This window comes from Trifolium pratense, linkage group LG2, assembly GCF_020283565.1.
Source record: "Trifolium pratense cultivar HEN17-A07 linkage group LG2, ARS_RC_1.1, whole genome shotgun sequence".
Classification (NCBI taxonomy): Eukaryota; Viridiplantae; Streptophyta; class Magnoliopsida; order Fabales; family Fabaceae; genus Trifolium; species Trifolium pratense.
In genome coordinates, this window is record NC_060060.1 from 15255684 (window position 1) to 15275819 (window position 20136).

Consider the following 20136-nt stretch of genomic DNA (forward strand, 5'->3'; position numbering starts at 1 on the left):
TATCTTCCATTTTTCTACCCCAAAATAAACGGTTGTCATGTTGTGGGAATGAATTCTCTCGAGTGTAATTTATACTTGAGAGAATAAAGTGTGGTTTGTTACCATTGATTAAGAGAGATAAACATATAAAAATTTAGAGAAAATAAATTTAGATGGTGTTAGATCACACTTGAGAGAATCCATTCCCAGAAATGCCAGTATTTATTTTTATCGTAAAAGCACCGATCATATATCATCAAGAAAGACTCATTTGCATTAGTAAAAAAAAAAGACTAATTTGCAGATCATTTTTGTATAGTATTATTATTATAATTTAAAACTAATTTTCTCTAATTATTTTAATTTTTTTAAATTATAATAATTACATATGAACAAAAGGTAGACGGATAACAAACTGCGCCGCTAAATTTTTTGAATAACAAAACTCAATATTTAAAAAACTACAATCATCGACCTAAGTGACAGAACATTACTATGCATGATCTTTTAAACTCTGTTTAAAAGGTTTAAGGCCTCTGTCCGAAAGACTAATTTGGCACATTTAGTTGTCCACATAATATAATAATAATATACAGAACACTGTCTGTCACTTAGTTAGTTTTGGCTCCCACCATGTGCTGTGTTCCTCTGTCTGTTCAATCAATTGACTTGACTATTCAATATAATCTCTATCTGTTTTTTTTTTTTGGTGTGTGAAGTTAATAAAAATTTAAATTTCCATTACGTTATATAGTCCATTTCCACCAGTATTTATATGCATATGCATGCTTCCTCTCTGTTCCCACAAAACCGCTACTTCTTTCTTCTAAATCAAATGAAGTCATTTTCTTTCTTGTCACCTACACTTTTTCTGCTTTTTCTGTTTACCTTCAATTTAATTGTGGCCGTGGCTGCAATATTAGGAAACCAAACAGATTATTTTGCATTGCTCAAATTCAAAGAATCAATATCCACTGATCCGTATAAAAGTCTGGAATCTTGGAATTCGTCCATCCACTTTTGTAAGTGGCGTGGAATCATATGCAGCCCCATGCATCAAAGAGTTATAGGGTTGAATTTAGAAGGATATAGGTTACATGGATCTTTATCTCCCCATATTGGTAATCTCACTTTACTGAAAAATCTCAACCTTGGAAACAACAGCTTCTATGGAGAAATCCCAAAGGAGTTAGGTAAGTTGCTACAATTGCAACAACTTTATCTCACCAATAACTCTTTTGTAGGTGAAATTCCTACAAACTTGACATATTGCTCCAATCTTAAAGACTTATTCCTGTCAGGGAACAATCTCATTGGTAAAATACCAATTGAAATTGCCTCTTTGAAAATGCTGCAAACCTTGTCTGTTTCTCGTAACAAATTAACCGGAGAAATCCCTTCATTCATAGGGAATTTTTCATCCATAAAGCAGTTAAATTTTGGTCATAACAACTTAGAAGGAGATATTCCACAAGCAATTTGTCTCCTAAAAAACTTGACATTTTTAGCTGTGGGTCTGAACAATTTGTCAGGTAGCCCTCCTTTTTGTCTTTACAATATCACATCACTTACTATGCTTAACATGCCATTGAATAACTTTCATGGCCCTCTTCCATTCAACATGTTCCACACCCTCCCCAATCTCCAATATTTTGAAATGGGGGGAAATCAATTTTCAGGTCTAATCCCCACTTCCTTGAATTCATCTTCTTCCATCATTTTATTTGGTATAAGTAGAAATCATTTTGTTGGACAAGTTCCAAGTCTAGGAAGGCTAAAAGATTTACATTTTCTGATTTTAGAATTGAACAATTTAGGCTATAATTCAACTAAGGATTTGCATTTTTTAAAATCTTTGACAAACTGCAGTAAACTAGAAGCATTTTCTATATCCGATAATAATTTTGGAGGTAATTTGCCAAATTACATTGGCAATTTATCCACTGAACTTACTAACATACATGTTGGAGCTAATCAGATAACAGGAAAAATTCCTAGAGAATTAGGCAATTTAATTGGCTTAATTTTATTGGGCATGGGATCAAACCACTTCGAAGGAATTATTCCAACTACTTTTGGGAAATTTCAAAAGATGCAAGTGTTATCTTTGAGCGAAAACAAGTTGTCGGGGGATATACCACACTTTATAACCAATCTCAGTCAATTGTTTGATTTGAATTTACAGCATAATATGTTCGAAGGAAATATTCCTCGGAGCATAGGAAACTGTCAAAAATTACAAATTTTAGAACTTTCGCATAATAAGATTAGAGGAACCATACCTTTAGAGGTTTTTACTCTTTTTTCTTTAACAAACATCTTGGACTTGTCACATAACTCTTTGAGTGGTAGCTTACCAAAAGAAGTGGGTATGCTAAAAAATATAAATTGGCTAGATGTTTCTGAAAATCATTTATCTGGGAATATTCCCGAAACTATTGGTGAATGCACAAGCTTAGAATACCTTGAGTTGCAAGGGAACTCCTTCAACGGAACAATACCATCCTCTTTGGCTTCTCACAAAGGTCTGCGATATTTAGACCTTTCAAGCAATCAATTCTACGGACCAATTCCTGATGCTATGCAAAACAGCTCTAGCTTAGAATACTTGAATGTTTCTTTCAACATGTTGGAAGGTGAGGTGCCGACACATGGTGTATTTGGAAATGCAACCCAAGTAGCAATTAGTGGAAACAATAAGCTTTGTGGAGGTATTGCAAAACTGCATCTACCACCATGCCATATCAAGGGCACAAAACACCCAAAACACCATAAATTCAGGATGATAATAGTGATAGTTAGTGTGGTTTCTTTCCTTCTCATTCTTTCATTTATTATAACTACCTATTGGATGAGGAAAAGAAATAAAAAACGATCTTTTGATTCACCAACAATTGATCAACTAACTAAGGTTTCATATCAAACCTTACATCGAGGAACCGATGGGTTCTCGACTAGAAACTTGATAGGCTCAGGAAGTTTTGGTTCTGTGTACCGAGGAAATCTTTTGTCAGAAGATAATTTTGTTGCTGTAAAGGTCTTGAACCTACAAAAACAGGGAGCTCACAAGAGTTTTATTGTTGAATGTAATGCACTCAAAAATATTAGACACCGAAATTTAGTTAAGATCTTAACATGTTGTTCGAGTACAGATTACACAGGCCAAGAATTTAAAGCTTTAGTTTTTGATTACATGAAAAATGGAAGCTTAGAACAATGGTTGCATCCTGAGATTTTAAATGCAGAGCCTCCAACAACATTAGACCTCAGTCGTAGACTAAACATCATTATTGATGTTGCTTCTGCATTACATTATCTTCATCATGAATGTGAGCAATTGGTCATTCATTGTGATCTAAAGCCAAGCAATGTCCTTCTTGATAATGACATGGTTGCACATGTGAGTGATTTTGGCATATCAAGACTCATCTTAACCATTGGCGGTACCTCCCATACAGATACCAGTACAATTGGAATAAAGGGAACTGTTGGCTATGCTCCCCCGGGTATGTTCTAAATTCTTGAATATTACTTTGTTTCTTTCAATCCTTCTATATTTCGGTGCAGACTTAATATTAAACTAGCTAGGGACATATTATTAATCACTTTTCCTACATATGTTAGAGTATGGAATGGGTTCTGAAGTGTCCACATGTGGTGACATGTATAGCTTTGGAATCCTTGTGTTGGAAATGCTTACTGGTAGAAGACCCACTGACGAAACTTTGGAAGATGGTCAAAATCTGCATAACTTTGTTTGGATTTCATTTCCTGATAATCTTATAAAGATTTTAGACCCACATATTTTATCAAGAGATGCTGGAGTTTCAATACAAGTTGGAAACAGTGAGAATCTTATTCCAAGGGTAGAGCAGTGCTTAGTTTCACTTTTTAAGATTGGACTTGTTTGTTCGATGGAGTCACCAAAAGAAAGAATGAAAATTGTGGAAGTCAATAGAGAACTAATCATAATAAAAAAGGCCTTTCTTGCCGGTGAGATAAACTGATATTTATATATGCTTATTTGAATGATAACAAAGTCATTAATTGCTTATGGATAATTATTTTATTTTAATAATCTTATTGTGCATTTCAAGTTCCTAAACAGCAAAATACAATGGTAATAATGTGCTTCTTCTTGATTGAAATTTCAGGTGTTCGCGCTCATAATTAGTAATCAAAGCTAAACTAAATTTCTACAGTCGTTTGTGGAAAGAGAACTGTATTCAACTTGATGCCATGTTGTTAAGAAACTGAATGGTTCTTCTGTAAGCACATGTGACAATTTCTAGTTATTCAGCGACTTCGGTTTGGAACATTTGGTTCTGTATGATTTGCCTGCAATCTACTAGTTGCTATAAATAAGTAAATAGTAATTAATGTTGTATTGCTTTCTGTTTCAATGAAATGAGAATTGATACTTCTCCAATATTTATCTTCAATTTCATTTCTTTGTCAAGTATTTTCTTTCATTTCTTTGTAGTTAAAACTTAAAACTGTGGGTGCAAAAATTGTAGATCATGCATATATACAAATTCAGAACACCAAGTTGATAAAATGAATACCTCTCAAAGAAATTTGTATTTAACACACTTGGATAGAGCAGAGGATGTTCATCTCTTAATTTTCTGTTTTCTGATTTGATGGAGCAATAACAGATCAATGATGATCAACCAAAATCATCAATATTATTTCATGAAATTGAAAAGACGTTATTTATTTGGAGACATACCTAAAAAGTTGTCTTGTTTCAACCGTTATATACACATTTCCTTATTTACATGATTCGGATTCAACACTCCTACCACAAAATTAACTGTTAAGAAGTCTCACATCGGATGTGAGTTGGTCTGAACGTGAGTTTATAAATAAGAGACAATTCTCATCTTACAAACTGATTTTGTAGAATTGAATTAGGCTCAACTCTCAATTATAAGACTATTACTGTGTGTTTTGTCTCTTGAATTTTTGTGAGTGTAGTCCAACTCGTGTTAGTTTTCTGTTAAGAGCTTATATTGCTGGGGTAGCTAGCTACACCAAACTAGCACTAGTAGAAAAATGACTTTTGGCTAAGAGATTTCACTACTGGTATGTGAATACCAGTAGTGAAATACATTTGACCAAATGATTCCACTACGGATATTTGAATATCAGTAGTGAAAAGCTCATAGACAAGGGATTTCACTACTGGTTTTCTTAAATCAGTAGTGAAAAGTAGACACGGTGGCAATGTTATAATTACGTTAAAATTTATTTTAATTGGATTTCACTACTGATTTGGTCTTCAACCGTAGTTGAATCCCTTAACATATGTTCATTTGTTCATTCATTCATTCCCAATCCCTAACATATTCTAATAGGTTCACCCAAATCCGAAATCCCTAATCGATTTCAGTTTCCCTTCTCGCCTTAGATCGCTACTCTACAAACCCAAATCGATTCCAGATCCTCAAACCCAAATCGCTTCACGCATCAAACCGCATCCTCACGCCTCAGATCTTCGATTTCTCTCTTCACACCTCAAATCCCAAATCGCTACTCTTCATACACAACTCAGATCGATTTCTATTTCCGAATCTCATAATATGCGTAACTTCTCTCTGCTTTCGATTTCTATTTCGCTTATTATTGATTATTGATTTTGCGTTATTTATGTTCCAAACCTGAGAATCTGTAGTGTATTGTGGTGTGTCCAATTTGAAGTTTTTTTTTGCATTGTTTTTTATTTTGAATGTTGTGGTGTTTCCCTTTTGAATGATATATACAAATTTTTAGCTACCGTGAATAGATGAGATTAAGCAAAGGAAAGGATTTATGGTTCATTTCATGATTTTACTAATTTGTGTTGATTTCGTGATTTTGAAATCTGGGTCGCTGTTATTTTTGCTCAATATGTTATTGAGAATCAGATTTTATAAGACTTGTTGTATTGAAGTTTTTGTTTACTGATTAAACTAATTAAAATATTATGGTTTGGTTTGTTTGCTTGAGTATGTTTTTGGACGCAGGTGTAGGGTGTTGTTGGCCTTTCGCTCTTGTTTTTTTCTTTTTTTCTTTTTTCCCGAAGGTTGCAGGTCTTATTTTGTTGTATATCAGGTCATGTGTAGTGTTATTTGATTGTTTTCTTGGCTTGTTTTGGTAAGTGATTTAAAGTTTCTCCTACTGCTATATCAGTTTTTATCTTGTATCTTTGTGTCCCTTGTACAACTTATACTTGGCCACTTTAATTTTGGCAATAGTATTTGCTGGTTTTTAGTGCATTTTTTTAGTAGACTTTTCCTGATCTTTTGGTTAGGCCGTAATTTTCTACTTCATGTTTTGATGGTAGTATGATCTTTTTGTAGCAAAATAAAGTGAAATGGTTGTGTTTGCTATTAGCAGAAAATATTCAGATGTTAGTGGCTTTGTGTTGTCAAGTACAATTTTGTAGATTTTGAAATTTGATAGTCCAGTGTCCTCTTTAATTAAGGTATGCCTTAGGATTAAATTCCAAATTTTAAGTAGATGTAGTTAGAGTTTCAATGGAATTGAGGCATAAAGTTAGTGTTGATGTGAGTTAGACATGTTATTAAGTATTAGTTTTTTGGTCGTAAGTTGATTTATAACTAAGTTTGATTTTGGCTATAAGATGGTGTTTAGTAAGAAAATGGTAGACAAATTAAGATATTGAAATTAGTTAATGGTTTAGAAGATGTGAAAGTTATAAGTTATTACACGTCTAAGGATATGGAAATTGATATTCTGGATGTTGGTAATAATTTGATAAAGAGTCAAGAGATTTTATTGGTGTAGAAATTTAATTTGGATTTTGTTAGAATCATAAGTTATGATCTATGCTAGATGAGACATTCTACAAATTGTGTAGCATCATAATTGTACAAATTGTGTAGCATCATAATTGTGCCTTGACGTTGATTATGTATTTCTTTGGAAGCTTTGTGGAAGTGTCGAGGATGTGATAGAAGAATTTTCTTTTTCCCATAATTTGTGGTGTGGTTATTGTTATAGAAGGTGATCTGGTTCTGGAAATTTGGGCAGGAACTCTTTGTAAATTATGATGCATTTATTTTGGGCAGGAACTCTTTGCATTTATTTTTTAATATATTTGACTTTGTACCAGTGTGATACTAAATCATGGTTTTAGGAAACTTTGAAAAAGAGAATATACAATATAAATCCTATATCAATTCAAATAGAAAAACCAAAATAGAAAAAGATTCCATTGAGCCAAAATGGTAGAAAAGAAAGTATTTTACAACTTAATTATAACATTGAATCCTTCCTTAGAAGTATTCTGTAACATGCAAAAATATTTATGTTATAGTTGTGTCTTTAGGGCCTTAAGAACTTTACAAAATCTGCCCGTGAACTCATATTGCGATTACAAAAGATTGACGGTGAAAATTACCCTGAGGTGAGCAATCTCGGTCATGTTCATTGTTCTGCTTTTATTGGTTTAGTTATAGGAAATTTTGAAGATGAACATGTACTAAAGCCTCAATGATTAATGATTTTTGTTCATACAGACTCTTTGCCAAATGTTTATCATAAATGCTGGCCCTGGGTTTAGGATGCTGTGGAACACTATCAAATCTTTTCTGGATCCCAAAACAACTTCAAAGATTCATGTATGTAAAAATGTTATATGCTTTAGCTGTCATTTGTGATTTTTTTATGGTTTAAGGCTGGTCATTTGGCTTGATGTCTCTTTTCAAATCATTATTTAGGTTCTTGGAAACAAGTACCATAGCAAATTGCTTGAAGTAATCAATGCCAGGTACATAATGAATTTCTTAACACATTTCTATTTCTCGGTATGTTTTAGAATTTGTCTGTAGATGAATAGAAGGAAATCAGATTTGGTTCTCTTTGATTTTATTTTATTTCTTTATTCTGTCTTTTCTAGTCATTATGAGACGTTATTTCTATCATTGTAATTCCTTAGTACATTACTTTCTCTTTGATTTCAATGCGGTGTATTGTAATTTCAAAGTGAAATCTGGCACGCAGTGAACACAATGTTGCACAAGATGTTATAGCATACGTTGCAGCAAGACAGTCGCAGAACACAGGAAATAAATAAATAAATTGCAGAATAATAAATAAGACAGATAGTTGTTAACCCAGTTCAGTGCAACGTCACCTACTCTGGGGGATACCAATCCAGGAATGAATCCACTATAATAGCTCTAGTTCAAAGCCCTCGACCAACACCCGGTACTTGACTTATCACCTAGACACTACTCGTGCAATCCTACCTAAGAACCTCTTAGATAATGAGACCCCGTCCCAAATTCCTTCTAACAACACATACTATGTTGCTGTCAATAACAATAATCAGGATGGAGACACTCTCCTAGAAACTAGACCACACTCTTGCTTAAAAGCTTATGAGTGAATCACACACACTAACTCCGTGCTTAAAAGCTTAGGAGTAGCTTACAATTAACAATAAAACACAGTCCTAAACTTGCATCAAAGTGACACAAGAAAGGCTGACAAAAGACACAAACTCTAAACCTTAAAAACTCACACTTTGTAAAAAACACGGTTTAGAATACATGAGTAGAATAGCTTGAGGCTTCACATATTTATAGTCTTCAATTGTCTTGATGGGCAAGCTAGGTCTTCAGACAAATACAGCTGTAGGAATTGTGGCCAACCCTAAATTATTTCCAGAAATATAATTCATGTTGTACCAAACAAAAAAACGCTAAAAATATAATATAATTATATTTTTGTTTTAAATAACATTCCTTCAACCGACTTCAATAAAACTTGCTGAGCAAGGCTCGTTTTGCCCAGACGCACGTGCCTGAATATATAATTGAAGCAAATCTTGATCAAGATTTGAAATAAAAATTCTGCACGAAAAACAGAGCATCAGGATGCTGTACTATAATGCTACAGCACCTCAGTCCAGCATCTGGCTGGTTGGCTTTTGCAAAATGTAGCCAATCAAAACACCAACAATCTCCCGCTTTGGCAAATTTTGGCTAAAACAACCTTAGGCCAGTGCATAGAGAGATACAGTCTAAACTTTCCTTCGAGTCAACATAAGCACACAACTAGGAAAGAAAGTAGAACGATGCTAAGCTATTTGAACTTTCCTTCGAGTCAACATACGCACACAACTAGGAAAGAAAGTAAGGAAATTCATCAGATGAAGAGAAAGGAATTCATCAGATGAAAAGATAGCTAGCACGTAAGCATCAGAGGCATGCAACAGCGGAACATAACACATCTTAGCCTCAAAGTACAGATAGAGAGAAATAAACTCTCACATAGTGGATTCAAGATCGGAGAAATAAACTCCTTAAAATTTAAGCAGCGCCACAGAGAATAGGAAAAATAAACTCCTATATGAACACTTCAGACATGCATATCATAAGTAGTAGAAAAATAAATTCTACCTACTCCCCCTCGATATATGCATAAACTTCACTTCCCCTCAAAACATGCTATACTGGATGCTATGCACACAGATATTACTCCCCCTTTTTAGCCATAAATTCTGACAACTAAAGTCATTACCATAGAATAGGAGCAAAGTACAGACTTCCACAGAGTTATCAGAGCATAGAGAAACATAGAGTGCAGAGAGTATCAGAGCATAAGAGATCCTAAAGTGCATATTACAGACCATCATGGCAAAGAGAACCTGGAGTGTCGGAGCCAAAAGACATGGATTGTGCATGTTACAATCCAGAGAGCATCAGGGCGTAGCCCACAAAATTAAAATCCAAAAGGATATGCAAATAAAGCATAAGCAGGGCACATAGAAGGACTTGCGTCAGAGTCCTCCTCCTCTACCTTAGTATCATCACCTGCATTATCATCAAGAACACCAGGATTGACATTGGAAAACACCTTGAGGTCAACAATCATTTGCTTCCTAGGCAAGACATCAGTTGACTGATTGACAGATGATGCAGCACAGTCTGCAGCATGTGTACCCTCAAACAGTCATGCAGAACAGTTTCATCAAGAATATAAGAACCAAAGGCAAAAGGTGATCTGGTCCCTACAACATATATAAACCTAGCCAAACCTGTAACCACAGTATTGGAATGAGTAGTTGGAGCCCAGTTGCAGTTTTCATCAATCCAGCAGCTGCATTAATCAAATCAACAAGCTTTTGGCATTGTAAAAAAACTTCACTTAAATTCCTTTCCACAGCAAGCCTTCTTTTTATCACAAATTTCCACCTGTCAACATTTTCAAAACGATGAAAGGAAATGTTGTCAATGGGTACAGGGGATACATCTTGAGGGATCCTCTTTTTCTTCACAGACTTCTTTGAGGATGCTGCAGGCGATGCAGTAGCATGTTGGTCTTCCTCAAACTCTGAATCACTAGAGGAAATAGTCTTCCTCCTCAAAAGCTACTTCTTTGGCTCAGAGGGCCTAGTAATCTTACTCCACTGTCTTTTAAGACCATAGATTTTCTTTTCCTTGGCAGTCTTGACAGGAACATTAGAAACAGCTACACCTTTACCAGCATTGCTCCTTAACCTCCTAGTACTAAAAGCAGGAGTCCTCTCAGTAAGGTTGAGATTGTCCACATAAATAACATTTGAATCTTTCTCAGCAGATTCATCAACATTCAAAGGAACAAACATAGTTTTACCACTATCATCAACATAAGGGATCACATAGATATCATGAACAAAAACATTATCAGTAGTAGTTGCTTCAGAACCCTTTTCTTTGTCAGGAACAATAACATCATCTGGAGACTCGGGTATCACGATGTTATCCAAATTTTCCCGTGCTGCAGATGTTGTAGCATCATGTGCAGCATCTTTCTCAGGAACACTCTTCTTGACATTTTCCAACACAAAGTCATCTTTGACCTCAGTTGGAGCGCTAATATCATTACCAACAAATGTTAAACACAGCAGGGGAGAACACCACATAACTTTCTCTGACAAATACTTTCTCACCACAAGAAACATCCTTATCATCAACAAACACACAATTCTTACCAAATCTTCAGATGTTTCAACATTACCCATAACAGCGTGCATTACTAAATAAGTTGAAGAGAAAACTGCACGCCACACTTGCAATAATTGCTATAACTCTTCAGATAGGCAAATCCCAAGTTTGCCTCGCAATTTTTCAAATTGGACCGCATCTAGAGCCTTAGTAAAAATATCAGCCAATTGTTCTTCAGTTGAAATATGCTCAAGAGTCACAATACCTTCTTCAACTAGGTCTCTAATAAAGTGGTGCCTAATATCAATATGCTTCGTTCTGCTATGTTGGATAGGATTCTTTGAAATATTGATGGAACTAAGATTGTCACAGTACAATGCCATAGCATCTTGTACCACATTGTACTCCAGCAACATTTGTTTCATCCATAATAGCTGGGAGCAGCTACTACCAGCAGCTATGTACTCAGCTTCAGCTATAGATAAAGATACACAGTTCTGTTTCTTGCTGAACCAAGATATAAGATTGTTGCCTAAAAAGAAACAAGCTCCTGATGAGGTGCTTTTTCTATCATCTGCACAACCTGCCCAATCAGCATCACAATACCCTACTAGCATAGAATTCTCACCATGAGTATACAGGATTCCATAGTCACATGTACCATTCACATACTTCAAAATTCTTTTCACTTGAGCAAGATGACTCATCTTTGGCTCAGCTTGGTACCTAGCACATACTCCTACAGCAAAGGTAATATCAGGCCTGCTGGCTGTAAGATACAGTAAGCTTCCTATCATGCTTCTATAAATACTTTGATCAACATCAACTCCCTTTTCATCTTTGGTAAGCTTTAAATGGGTTGCTGCAGGTGTTCTTTTATGAGCAGCACTTTCCATACCAAACTTCTTCACTATATTTCTTGCATACTTGCTTTGGGAGATAAAAATAGTATCTTCCATCTGCTTTACCTGGAGCCCAAGAAAGTAGGTTAGTTCACCTACAAGACTCATCTCAAACTCAGACTGCATTTGCTGCACGAAATGTTGTACCATCTCACTAGACATTCCTCCAAAGACAATGTCATCAACATAGATTTGTGCTATCAGAAATTTGCCTTGATCTTCTTTCACAAATAGGGTCTTGTCATTTCCTCCCTTCCTGTAGCCTTGACTAATAAGGAACTCAGTCAATCTTTCATACCATGCTCGAGGTGCTTGTTTTAATCCATATAGAGCTTTCTTTAATTTGTAAACATGATTTGGAAAGCTTGGATCAACAAACCCCTTTGGTTGTTCCACATACACTTCTTCATTTAAGTACCCATTGAGGAAGGCACTTTTCACATCCATTTGGAATAACTTGAATTTTAGAATGCATGCCACTCCTAGAAGTAATCTAATGGATTCAAGACGAGCAACCGGAGCAAAAGTTTCATCAAAATCTATCCCTTCAATCTGTGAATATCCTTGTGCAACCAGCCTTGCCTTGTTTCTGGTCACAGTTCCACTTTCATCAGACTTGTTCTTGTAGACCCATTTGGTACCAATTACATTTGCATTTTCTGGTCTAGGAACCAAGTCCCAAACTTCATTTCTCTTGAACTGATTTAGCTCTTCTTGCATAGCATTTATCCAGAACTCATCAGTGAGAGCTTCCTTCACATTTTTTGGCTCAAACTTAGACACAAAACAAGCATTAGAAACTAAGTCGAGTGTCCTTCTAGTAGTAATTCCTTGATTAGGATTACCAATAATCAGGTCTGTAGGATGATTCTTTTGAGTACGAGTAGAAGGGCCTTTCTTTGGAGTAGCAGAGATTTGTTCAGATGTAATAACCTCTGTATCATTCTTGGATTCATTAATAGTTTCAGAATCTTCACCACCTGTTATAGATGCTATAGCATCTTCTGTATCATCTTCAGCAGTTTCACTTGAGGTGTCATCTATTACCACATTTATAGACTCCATCATGGTTTTGGTTCTATTATTATATACTCTGTAGGCTCTGCTATTTGTTGAGTATCCCAAGAATATGCCTTCATCACTTTTAGGGTCCATTTTGGTTCTTGGTTCTCTATCAGACAAGATGTAGCATTTACTACCAAACACATGGAAGTGCTTAACAGTAGGTTTCCTCTCTTTCCATAATTCGTACAGAGTAGTTGTAGTTCCAGATCTCAGGGTGACACGATTATGGATATAACAGGCAGTATTCATAGCTTCTGCCCAAAAACCATGGGAAAGTTTCTTTGCATGTAACATTACCCTTGCAGACTCTTGTATAGTTCTATTTTTTCTTTCTACTACACCATTTTGTTGTGGTGTAATGGGAGATGAGAATTCATGTATGATACCTTCAGAGGCACAAAAGTCAGAGAACCTGGAGTTTTCAAACTCCTTACCATGATCACTCCTGATCCTTAATACAACATTGTTTTTCTCCCTTTGAAGTTGAATACATAGATCTTTGAACACATCAAATGTTTCTGATTTCTTTCTAATAAAATTTATCCAGGTGTATCTAGAAAAGTCATCAACAACAACATAGGCGTACCTTTTACCTCCTAAGCTTTCAGTTTGCATAGGACCCATCAAGTCCATGTGTAGAAGTTCAAGAACTCTGGTGGTGGTAAGATGCTGCAGCTTTGGATGTGGCATCTTGGTTTGTTTTCCAATTTGACAGTCTCCACATATGCTACCTTCTTCAATTTTGAGATTTGGTAGTCCTCTGATGGCTTCTTTAGATATTGCTTTCTTCATGCTTCTTAGATTAAGATGACCAAGCTTTTGGTGCCATAGTTTTACTTCATCTTCTTTAGTGATTAAGCATGTTGACATATTTGCTTCTTCTTGGGGGACCCATAGATAACAGTTGTCTTTTGATCTGACACCTTTCATCAAAATCTCACCTTCGTTATTTTTAACCAAACATTCAGATTTAGTGAAGTTTACTTTCATTCCTTGGTCGCATAGTTGACTAATACTTATCAAGTTTGCAGTCAATCCTCTTACTAACAGTACATTGTTTAGTTTAGGCAAGCTATTACTTCTGAGCTCCCCTATCCCAACAATTTCTCCTTTTGCACCATCACCAAAGGTTACAAAGCTGGTTGAATAAGACTTTATACCGACAAGAAATTTACTTATTCCGGTCATGTGTCTTGAACAGCCACTATCGAAGTACCAGTCTTCCCTTGATGAAGCTCTAAGTGATGTGTGAGCAATCAGAGCAGTAATCTCTTCTTCAGGTTGAGTTGTATCACTTTTCTTCTTATTTTCACCTTTAGGTTTCCATTCTTGTTGAGTAGAGGCAGTTGTGGAAACAGGTTTATGCTGAGGACGTCTGTTAGGGTACCCAAATAGTTTGTAGCAGTAAGGCCTTATGTGCCCTTTTCTACCACAGTAATGACATCTCCAAGCATGGTGTTTTCTTCTATTTCTTGACATGGGATGCTGCTGATGATGCTGCGGCTTCTGATAAGGCATCCTTTGCTTCTGAGTTTCTCTAGGATCCATGTACATGAGGTCAGGACTGTATTTTTTGAATTTGTTGACATTCTTATAGCTAAGCCCAATATTCCTAGGCTTTCGAACATTTTTCTCTAAGATTTCCTCCAGCTGGCCATCAGCCTTATGAAGTTTGTCAAGATGCTCATCATCTTTATACAACATGTCAGAGAATTTTCTCAGCCGCCAAATGTCAGCATTTAATTTTTCAATGACTTCCTTAGCTTCTTCAAGATCAGAGGATAGATAATTTACCTTCTTTTGAAGTCCCTCCATCTTTTGATATATTCTCAAATTTTTCTGCTTTTAACTCATTGATGGTTACCTTTTGTTTCTCAATAACCCTGCAGATTTCTTCACTCTTAGAACAAAGTTCCTTGTAGGATTCAGCAAGCTCTTCATAGGTTACCTCTCCATCATCAGATTTTGTATCAGATGTAACAATACCTGTTAAGACTGAGATATGTTTAGCAGTTACAGATGTTGTATCATCTTCTGAGTCATCATCCTCAGACCAACTGACAGTTAGCCCTTTCTTTGTTCTCTTCTGATATGTTGGACACTCAGGTCTGATGTGACCATATCCTTCACATTCATGACATCGAATGTTTCTGTTTAAGTTTGATTTTTCATCACCTTTTGGTTTTCCTTGATTTTCATTGCTGCGCATATTGCCTGGAGCATTGTTTTTGAAATTTGATTTTGGTCTCTTATCCATTCGTTTCAGAACTTTTTGAATTGTTTTCCCAATAACACCATGGCCTCAGAAATGCTCTCATTAGTTTCTTCTTCATCCTCCAGTTCTTCTTCATTATTTTTAGATGAGAAAGCAATGCTCTTATTTTTCTTTTCACTTCTTCCATTTGCAGCACTTTCATAAGTTTGGAGTGATCCAACCCGTTCATCCAGCTTCATCTGAGATATGTTTTTGGCTTCTTCCATAGCTGTGACTTTCATATCAAATTTCTTTGGAAGAGATCTGAGCATTTTTCTTACTAACTTTTCTTCGGGAATTTTCCCCCCCAAAGAATCAAATTGATTATCATAATCTAGAATAGTCATATGAAAATCTTGGATTGTTTCCTCATCCTTCATACGTAAATTTTCAAACTGAGTAGTAAGGATCTGTAATTTAGACATCTTTACCTGAGGAGTACCTTCATGAACAGTTTCAAGAATCTTCCAAACTTCCTTTGCTGAGACACATTTTTTGATCAGCTTGAAGATGTGTTTGTCTACCCCATTGTATAATGCATATAATGCTTTTGAGTTTCCCAAAGCAAGCTCATCTTCTTCTTTAGACCAGTCCTCCTCAGCTTTTAGTTCAAGTGTTGGCTTTCCATCTTTGTCCATTACCACAGGGGGGTCCCATCCTTTCAGAACAGCTTTCCAAGTTTTGCTATCCATAGATTTTAGGAAAGCAATCATGCGTGATTTCCAATAATCATAGTTGGAGACACCAACGAGAAGCGGTGGTCTGCTTACAAGCCCTCCTTCTTTATCCATGTTGCCAGACATTCTCCCTGGAGCTCACCCTATAACCAGAAAGGGTGCCTGCTCTGATGCCAATTGAAATCTGGCACGCAGTGAACACAATGCTGCACAAGATGCTATAGCATACGTTGCAGCAAGACAGTCGCAGAACACAGGAAATAAATAAATAAATTGCAGAATAATAAATAAGATAGATAGTTGTTAACCCAGTTCAGTGCAACGTCACCTACTCTGGGGATACCAATCCAGGAATGAATCCACTATAATAGCTCTAGTTCAAAGCCCTCGACCAACACCCGGTACTTGACTTATCACCTAGACACTACTCGTGCAATCCTACCTAAGAACCTCTTAGATAATGAGACCCCGTCCCAAATTCCTTCTAACAACACATACTATGTTGCTGTCAATAACAAAAATCAGGATGGAGACACTCTCCTAGAAACTAGACCACACTCTTGCTTAAAAGCTTATGAGTGAATCACACACACTAACTCCGTGCTTAAAAGCTTAGGAGTAGCTTACAATTAACAATAAAACACAGTCCTAAACTTGCATCAAAGTGACACAAGAAAGGCTGACAAAAGACACAAACTCTAAACCTTAAAAACTCACACTTTGTAAAAAACACGGTTTAGAATACATGAGTAGAATAGCTTGAGGCTTCACATATTTATAGTCTTCAATTGTCTTGATGGGCAAGCTAGGTCTTCAGACAAATACAGCTGTAGGAATTGTGGCCAACCCTAAATTATTTCCAGAAATATAATTCATGTTGTACCAAACAAAAAAAACGCTAAAAATATAATATAATTATATTTTTGTTTTAAATAACATTCCTTCAACCGACTTCAATAAAACTTGCTGAGCAAGGCTCGTTTTGCCCAGACGCACGTGCCTGAATATATAATTGAAGCAAATCTTGATCAAGATTTGAAATAAAAATTCTGCACGAAAAACAGAGCATCAGGATGATGTACTATAATGCTACAGCACCTCAGTCCAGCATCTGGCTGGTTGGCTTTTGCAAAATGTAGCCAATCAAAACACCAACACAAAGCATCACTATGAAATACCAATTCTAATTATCCTTTAAAAGGCCTAATATTTTGTTAACTTTGATAAAGCGAGTTGCCAGATTTCTTGGGAGGTACCTGCACATGTTTAGATCAGGGAGGTTGCCTCAGATCCGATAAAGGGCCCTGGAATAACCCTGAAATTATGAAGGTTAGGCTATGTGTTGTACTTACCTGCCTTCTAATTGTTCATCTGGTGATCTACGATATCAAACTTGTTACATGCTAACTGTTAATTGTATGTGTTCGGACATTTTGCAGATCATTCTCAGTGGGGAAGCAAGGCGGCCAAGAAAGGTCGTAAAAGTTCTAAACAGTGAAGGAAAGGTTATTGCATATGCCAAGCCACGATGCCCAATGGTAAATTATTGTCTGATTTTCATTATTTACTGAATTGAGCGGAGCCTGTTTCGATTCTCGTGCCTCTTCAATGTCCTTTTCATCTTATGTCCTGATAGATTTTGTCACTTCTTTCTTGCAGGTAAAAGGCAGTGATACATCCATAGCTGAATCGGGGTCTGAAGCTGAAGATATAACTTCTCCAAAAACGGTGAAGAGTTACTCACACCTGAGGTTGGCCCCTGTTCGTGAGGAAGTAAGTGTTGACCTTGTCTTTTGTTAACTCGGTGTTTAATTGATTGATTGTAGGTTTTCGCACATTCCTCCCCTTAGTAGTTAGTGGTAACTTAGCTGGGTATCACGAATACATTCCAATGGTAGACAAAGCTGTTGATGTTGTCTTGAAGAAACAAGCATCACTCCAGAGGTCTCCTAGTACAAAAGGTTAACAACTTTAACTTATTATTTATGTTATACACGCTTTCTAGTGCTCAGTAACCAAAAGTATCAAAATTTTGAGTGTTGTTTGTTGGTTTGTCCTAAATCTCTATAGAAAGCATTACATTTTGAGCTCCTAATCTTTGGACATTTGCTGGGTGTAAATGTATGAATGTCACTATCACAAGCTTCAGCCTACTATGACATGTCATAATAGAAGAATCTGTTTGATTAAAAATAATGAATTCATGACTAATCAATGTTGGATCAAACATAAACTAGTTTGTCTTTAATTCTCATTCTATTGCCAGTACATTGTGTAGCATGCACTATTGCCATGAATATGAATCCACTGCCTTGTCTAGTAGAATTCACTATAACGGACGTGAAAACCATACATACCACTACGGATATGTGTAAATACCCGTAGTGGAATCCCCATGATTTATATTAAAAAAAATTGAAACCATACATACCACTACTGGTATTCATTATAACCGACGTGGAATCCCATACATACTACTACGGGTATGTGTAAATACCCGTAGTGGAATCCCCATGATTTATATTAAAAAAATTTGAAACCATACATACCACTACTGGTATTCATTATAACCGACGTGGAATCCCATACATACCACTACGGGTGATTGGAAAAACCGACGTGGAAAGTCCATAATTTTAAATAATAATTAAAGAAGAAATATACATACCACGACGGGTATTAAAAGACCCGACGTGGAAAGTTTGGACTTACAACGACGCCAGCAATCACTACGGCCACGGCCAGTAGTGGAATCCCCTTTCTGCACTAGTGTAGCTACCCCAATTAATCTCTTGTAGTTCTCTTTTATGGGTCTTGTGTCACCTTTTTTAACAAAACAAAAAAAAGTGTATTCCTAACCGTAACCTTTACTCAATTTAGTGGAAATGAAGTTCATGGAAATTCCATTAGTGGATTTGGAATTGGAGCTTCCATTATTATACATGTTGAAATTGACCAAGACTAATAGAATCATACCGTATAGATAATTGTTAATATTGTTTTGGCTAATTATTGATAGCATATACTTCACTTCCCACAAACGATATCTAAAGTCCATGGAAATTGATTAAGTTAGTGGATTTGGAATTATGAGTAACTTAAGAAATCCACTTGGGTACGTTACTATGTTTGTAGTGGATTTGGAATTATAGCTTCCATTATCATATACATGTGCATCTATTGTTTGATAGCTTTCATTCTAGGATATGTTGGAGATTTTCCAAAACATATATGAAAGGTTGCGATGGTTAATTTGAAATTCAAATTTATATTTTTGAAAGTCTTTTAAAGGTTGTGTCCCTCCATCATTTGACATAAGTTTCTCTATAAATAGAGACACTTAAGAGACAAAAAATACACAACAGAAATTATGTGTTTTTATGTGCCATTTATGAGGGGTTATGTTACTTGATGTTTCTCGATTGGATGCCATATTGTATCCATCTTCAAATCAATAAATGCAATTATTGCAAAACAAAACCGTTGAATATTGCCTTGAAATCATGTAAAAATCAGAAAATCATGTTTTGGGAGATTCTGCCTGCTCACGCTCAGGTGTGGGAGCTGGCGCCCAAGCGTGAAAAGTTGGGCTCAATTCTGCCTGCTCGCGCTCAGGCGTAGCGCCACCAGTATTCAATAAGTCATCCAAACCAAACCAATGTGGTTATAGGATTGATTCAGTTTGTGCGGTTTATCGCGATATGAAAATATGACAATATTACCAACTTGTTACAAAATAAACATAGAAAACTTTAATTTATTGGTTTGCGGTTTTACTTTTGAATTGGTTCGGATCGATATGATCACCCCTAGGTATTAACTTGTTTATATTTGAAGTGTGGTAGATGGAAAAGTAGATGTTGAGGACCCATGAACCAAATGTCTTGAGGTTTTGGGTTAAAATTGTGGCGTCAAACTAACCTTAGTTGTTCAAGGCTCAATGTGATGATTCTCAAACCTCTCATAATCGAACAGTGATATAAGAGCCGATTGTTGAATTGACTCCAACCGGCTCACTTATAAGGTTGTTCAAGGCTCAATTTGTGATGTGGTTTTTTTATTTTTGTATTGCGGAATTTGAAAGGATATAATTTTATGTTTATACGGATGAGAAGATATATTATTACATGGAGAATTCTCATGTAATATTTCATTATAAATCATAACTATATACAAATAATTGTTGCATATTTTGTGCAAGCCAATCGCTCCGCCGTGATGCCACTGTATCTTTATTCTTGAGGTCAGACGGTCTTTTGGTCTCACTCCGGGCCATTTCGTCGCTCATTGCTATATGACTTGCCTCGTCGTCGTGGCTT

At 36.0% G+C, this 20136-nt stretch overlaps 1 protein-coding gene across 2 annotated transcripts; it reads left to right on the forward strand.

Annotated features, from left to right (window-relative positions):
* Window positions 1-521: 521 nt before the first annotated feature.
* LOC123907515 (probable LRR receptor-like serine/threonine-protein kinase At3g47570) lies at window positions 522-4424 on the forward strand. Of its 2 annotated transcripts, XM_045957818.1 has the most exons (4): window positions 606-1172; window positions 1389-3485; window positions 3604-3972; window positions 4134-4424. In XM_045957818.1, the coding sequence occupies exons 1-4, from the start codon at window positions 755-757 to the stop codon at window positions 4151-4153; spliced, it is 2904 nt and encodes a 967-aa protein (XP_045813774.1). In that variant the 5' UTR covers window positions 606-754; the 3' UTR covers window positions 4154-4424. The 2 variants fall into 2 exon arrangements, with proteins under 2 accessions (XP_045813773.1, XP_045813774.1); XM_045957817.1 differs by having other exon boundaries at window positions 522-3485.
* The last annotated feature ends 15712 nt before the right edge of the window (window positions 4425-20136 follow it).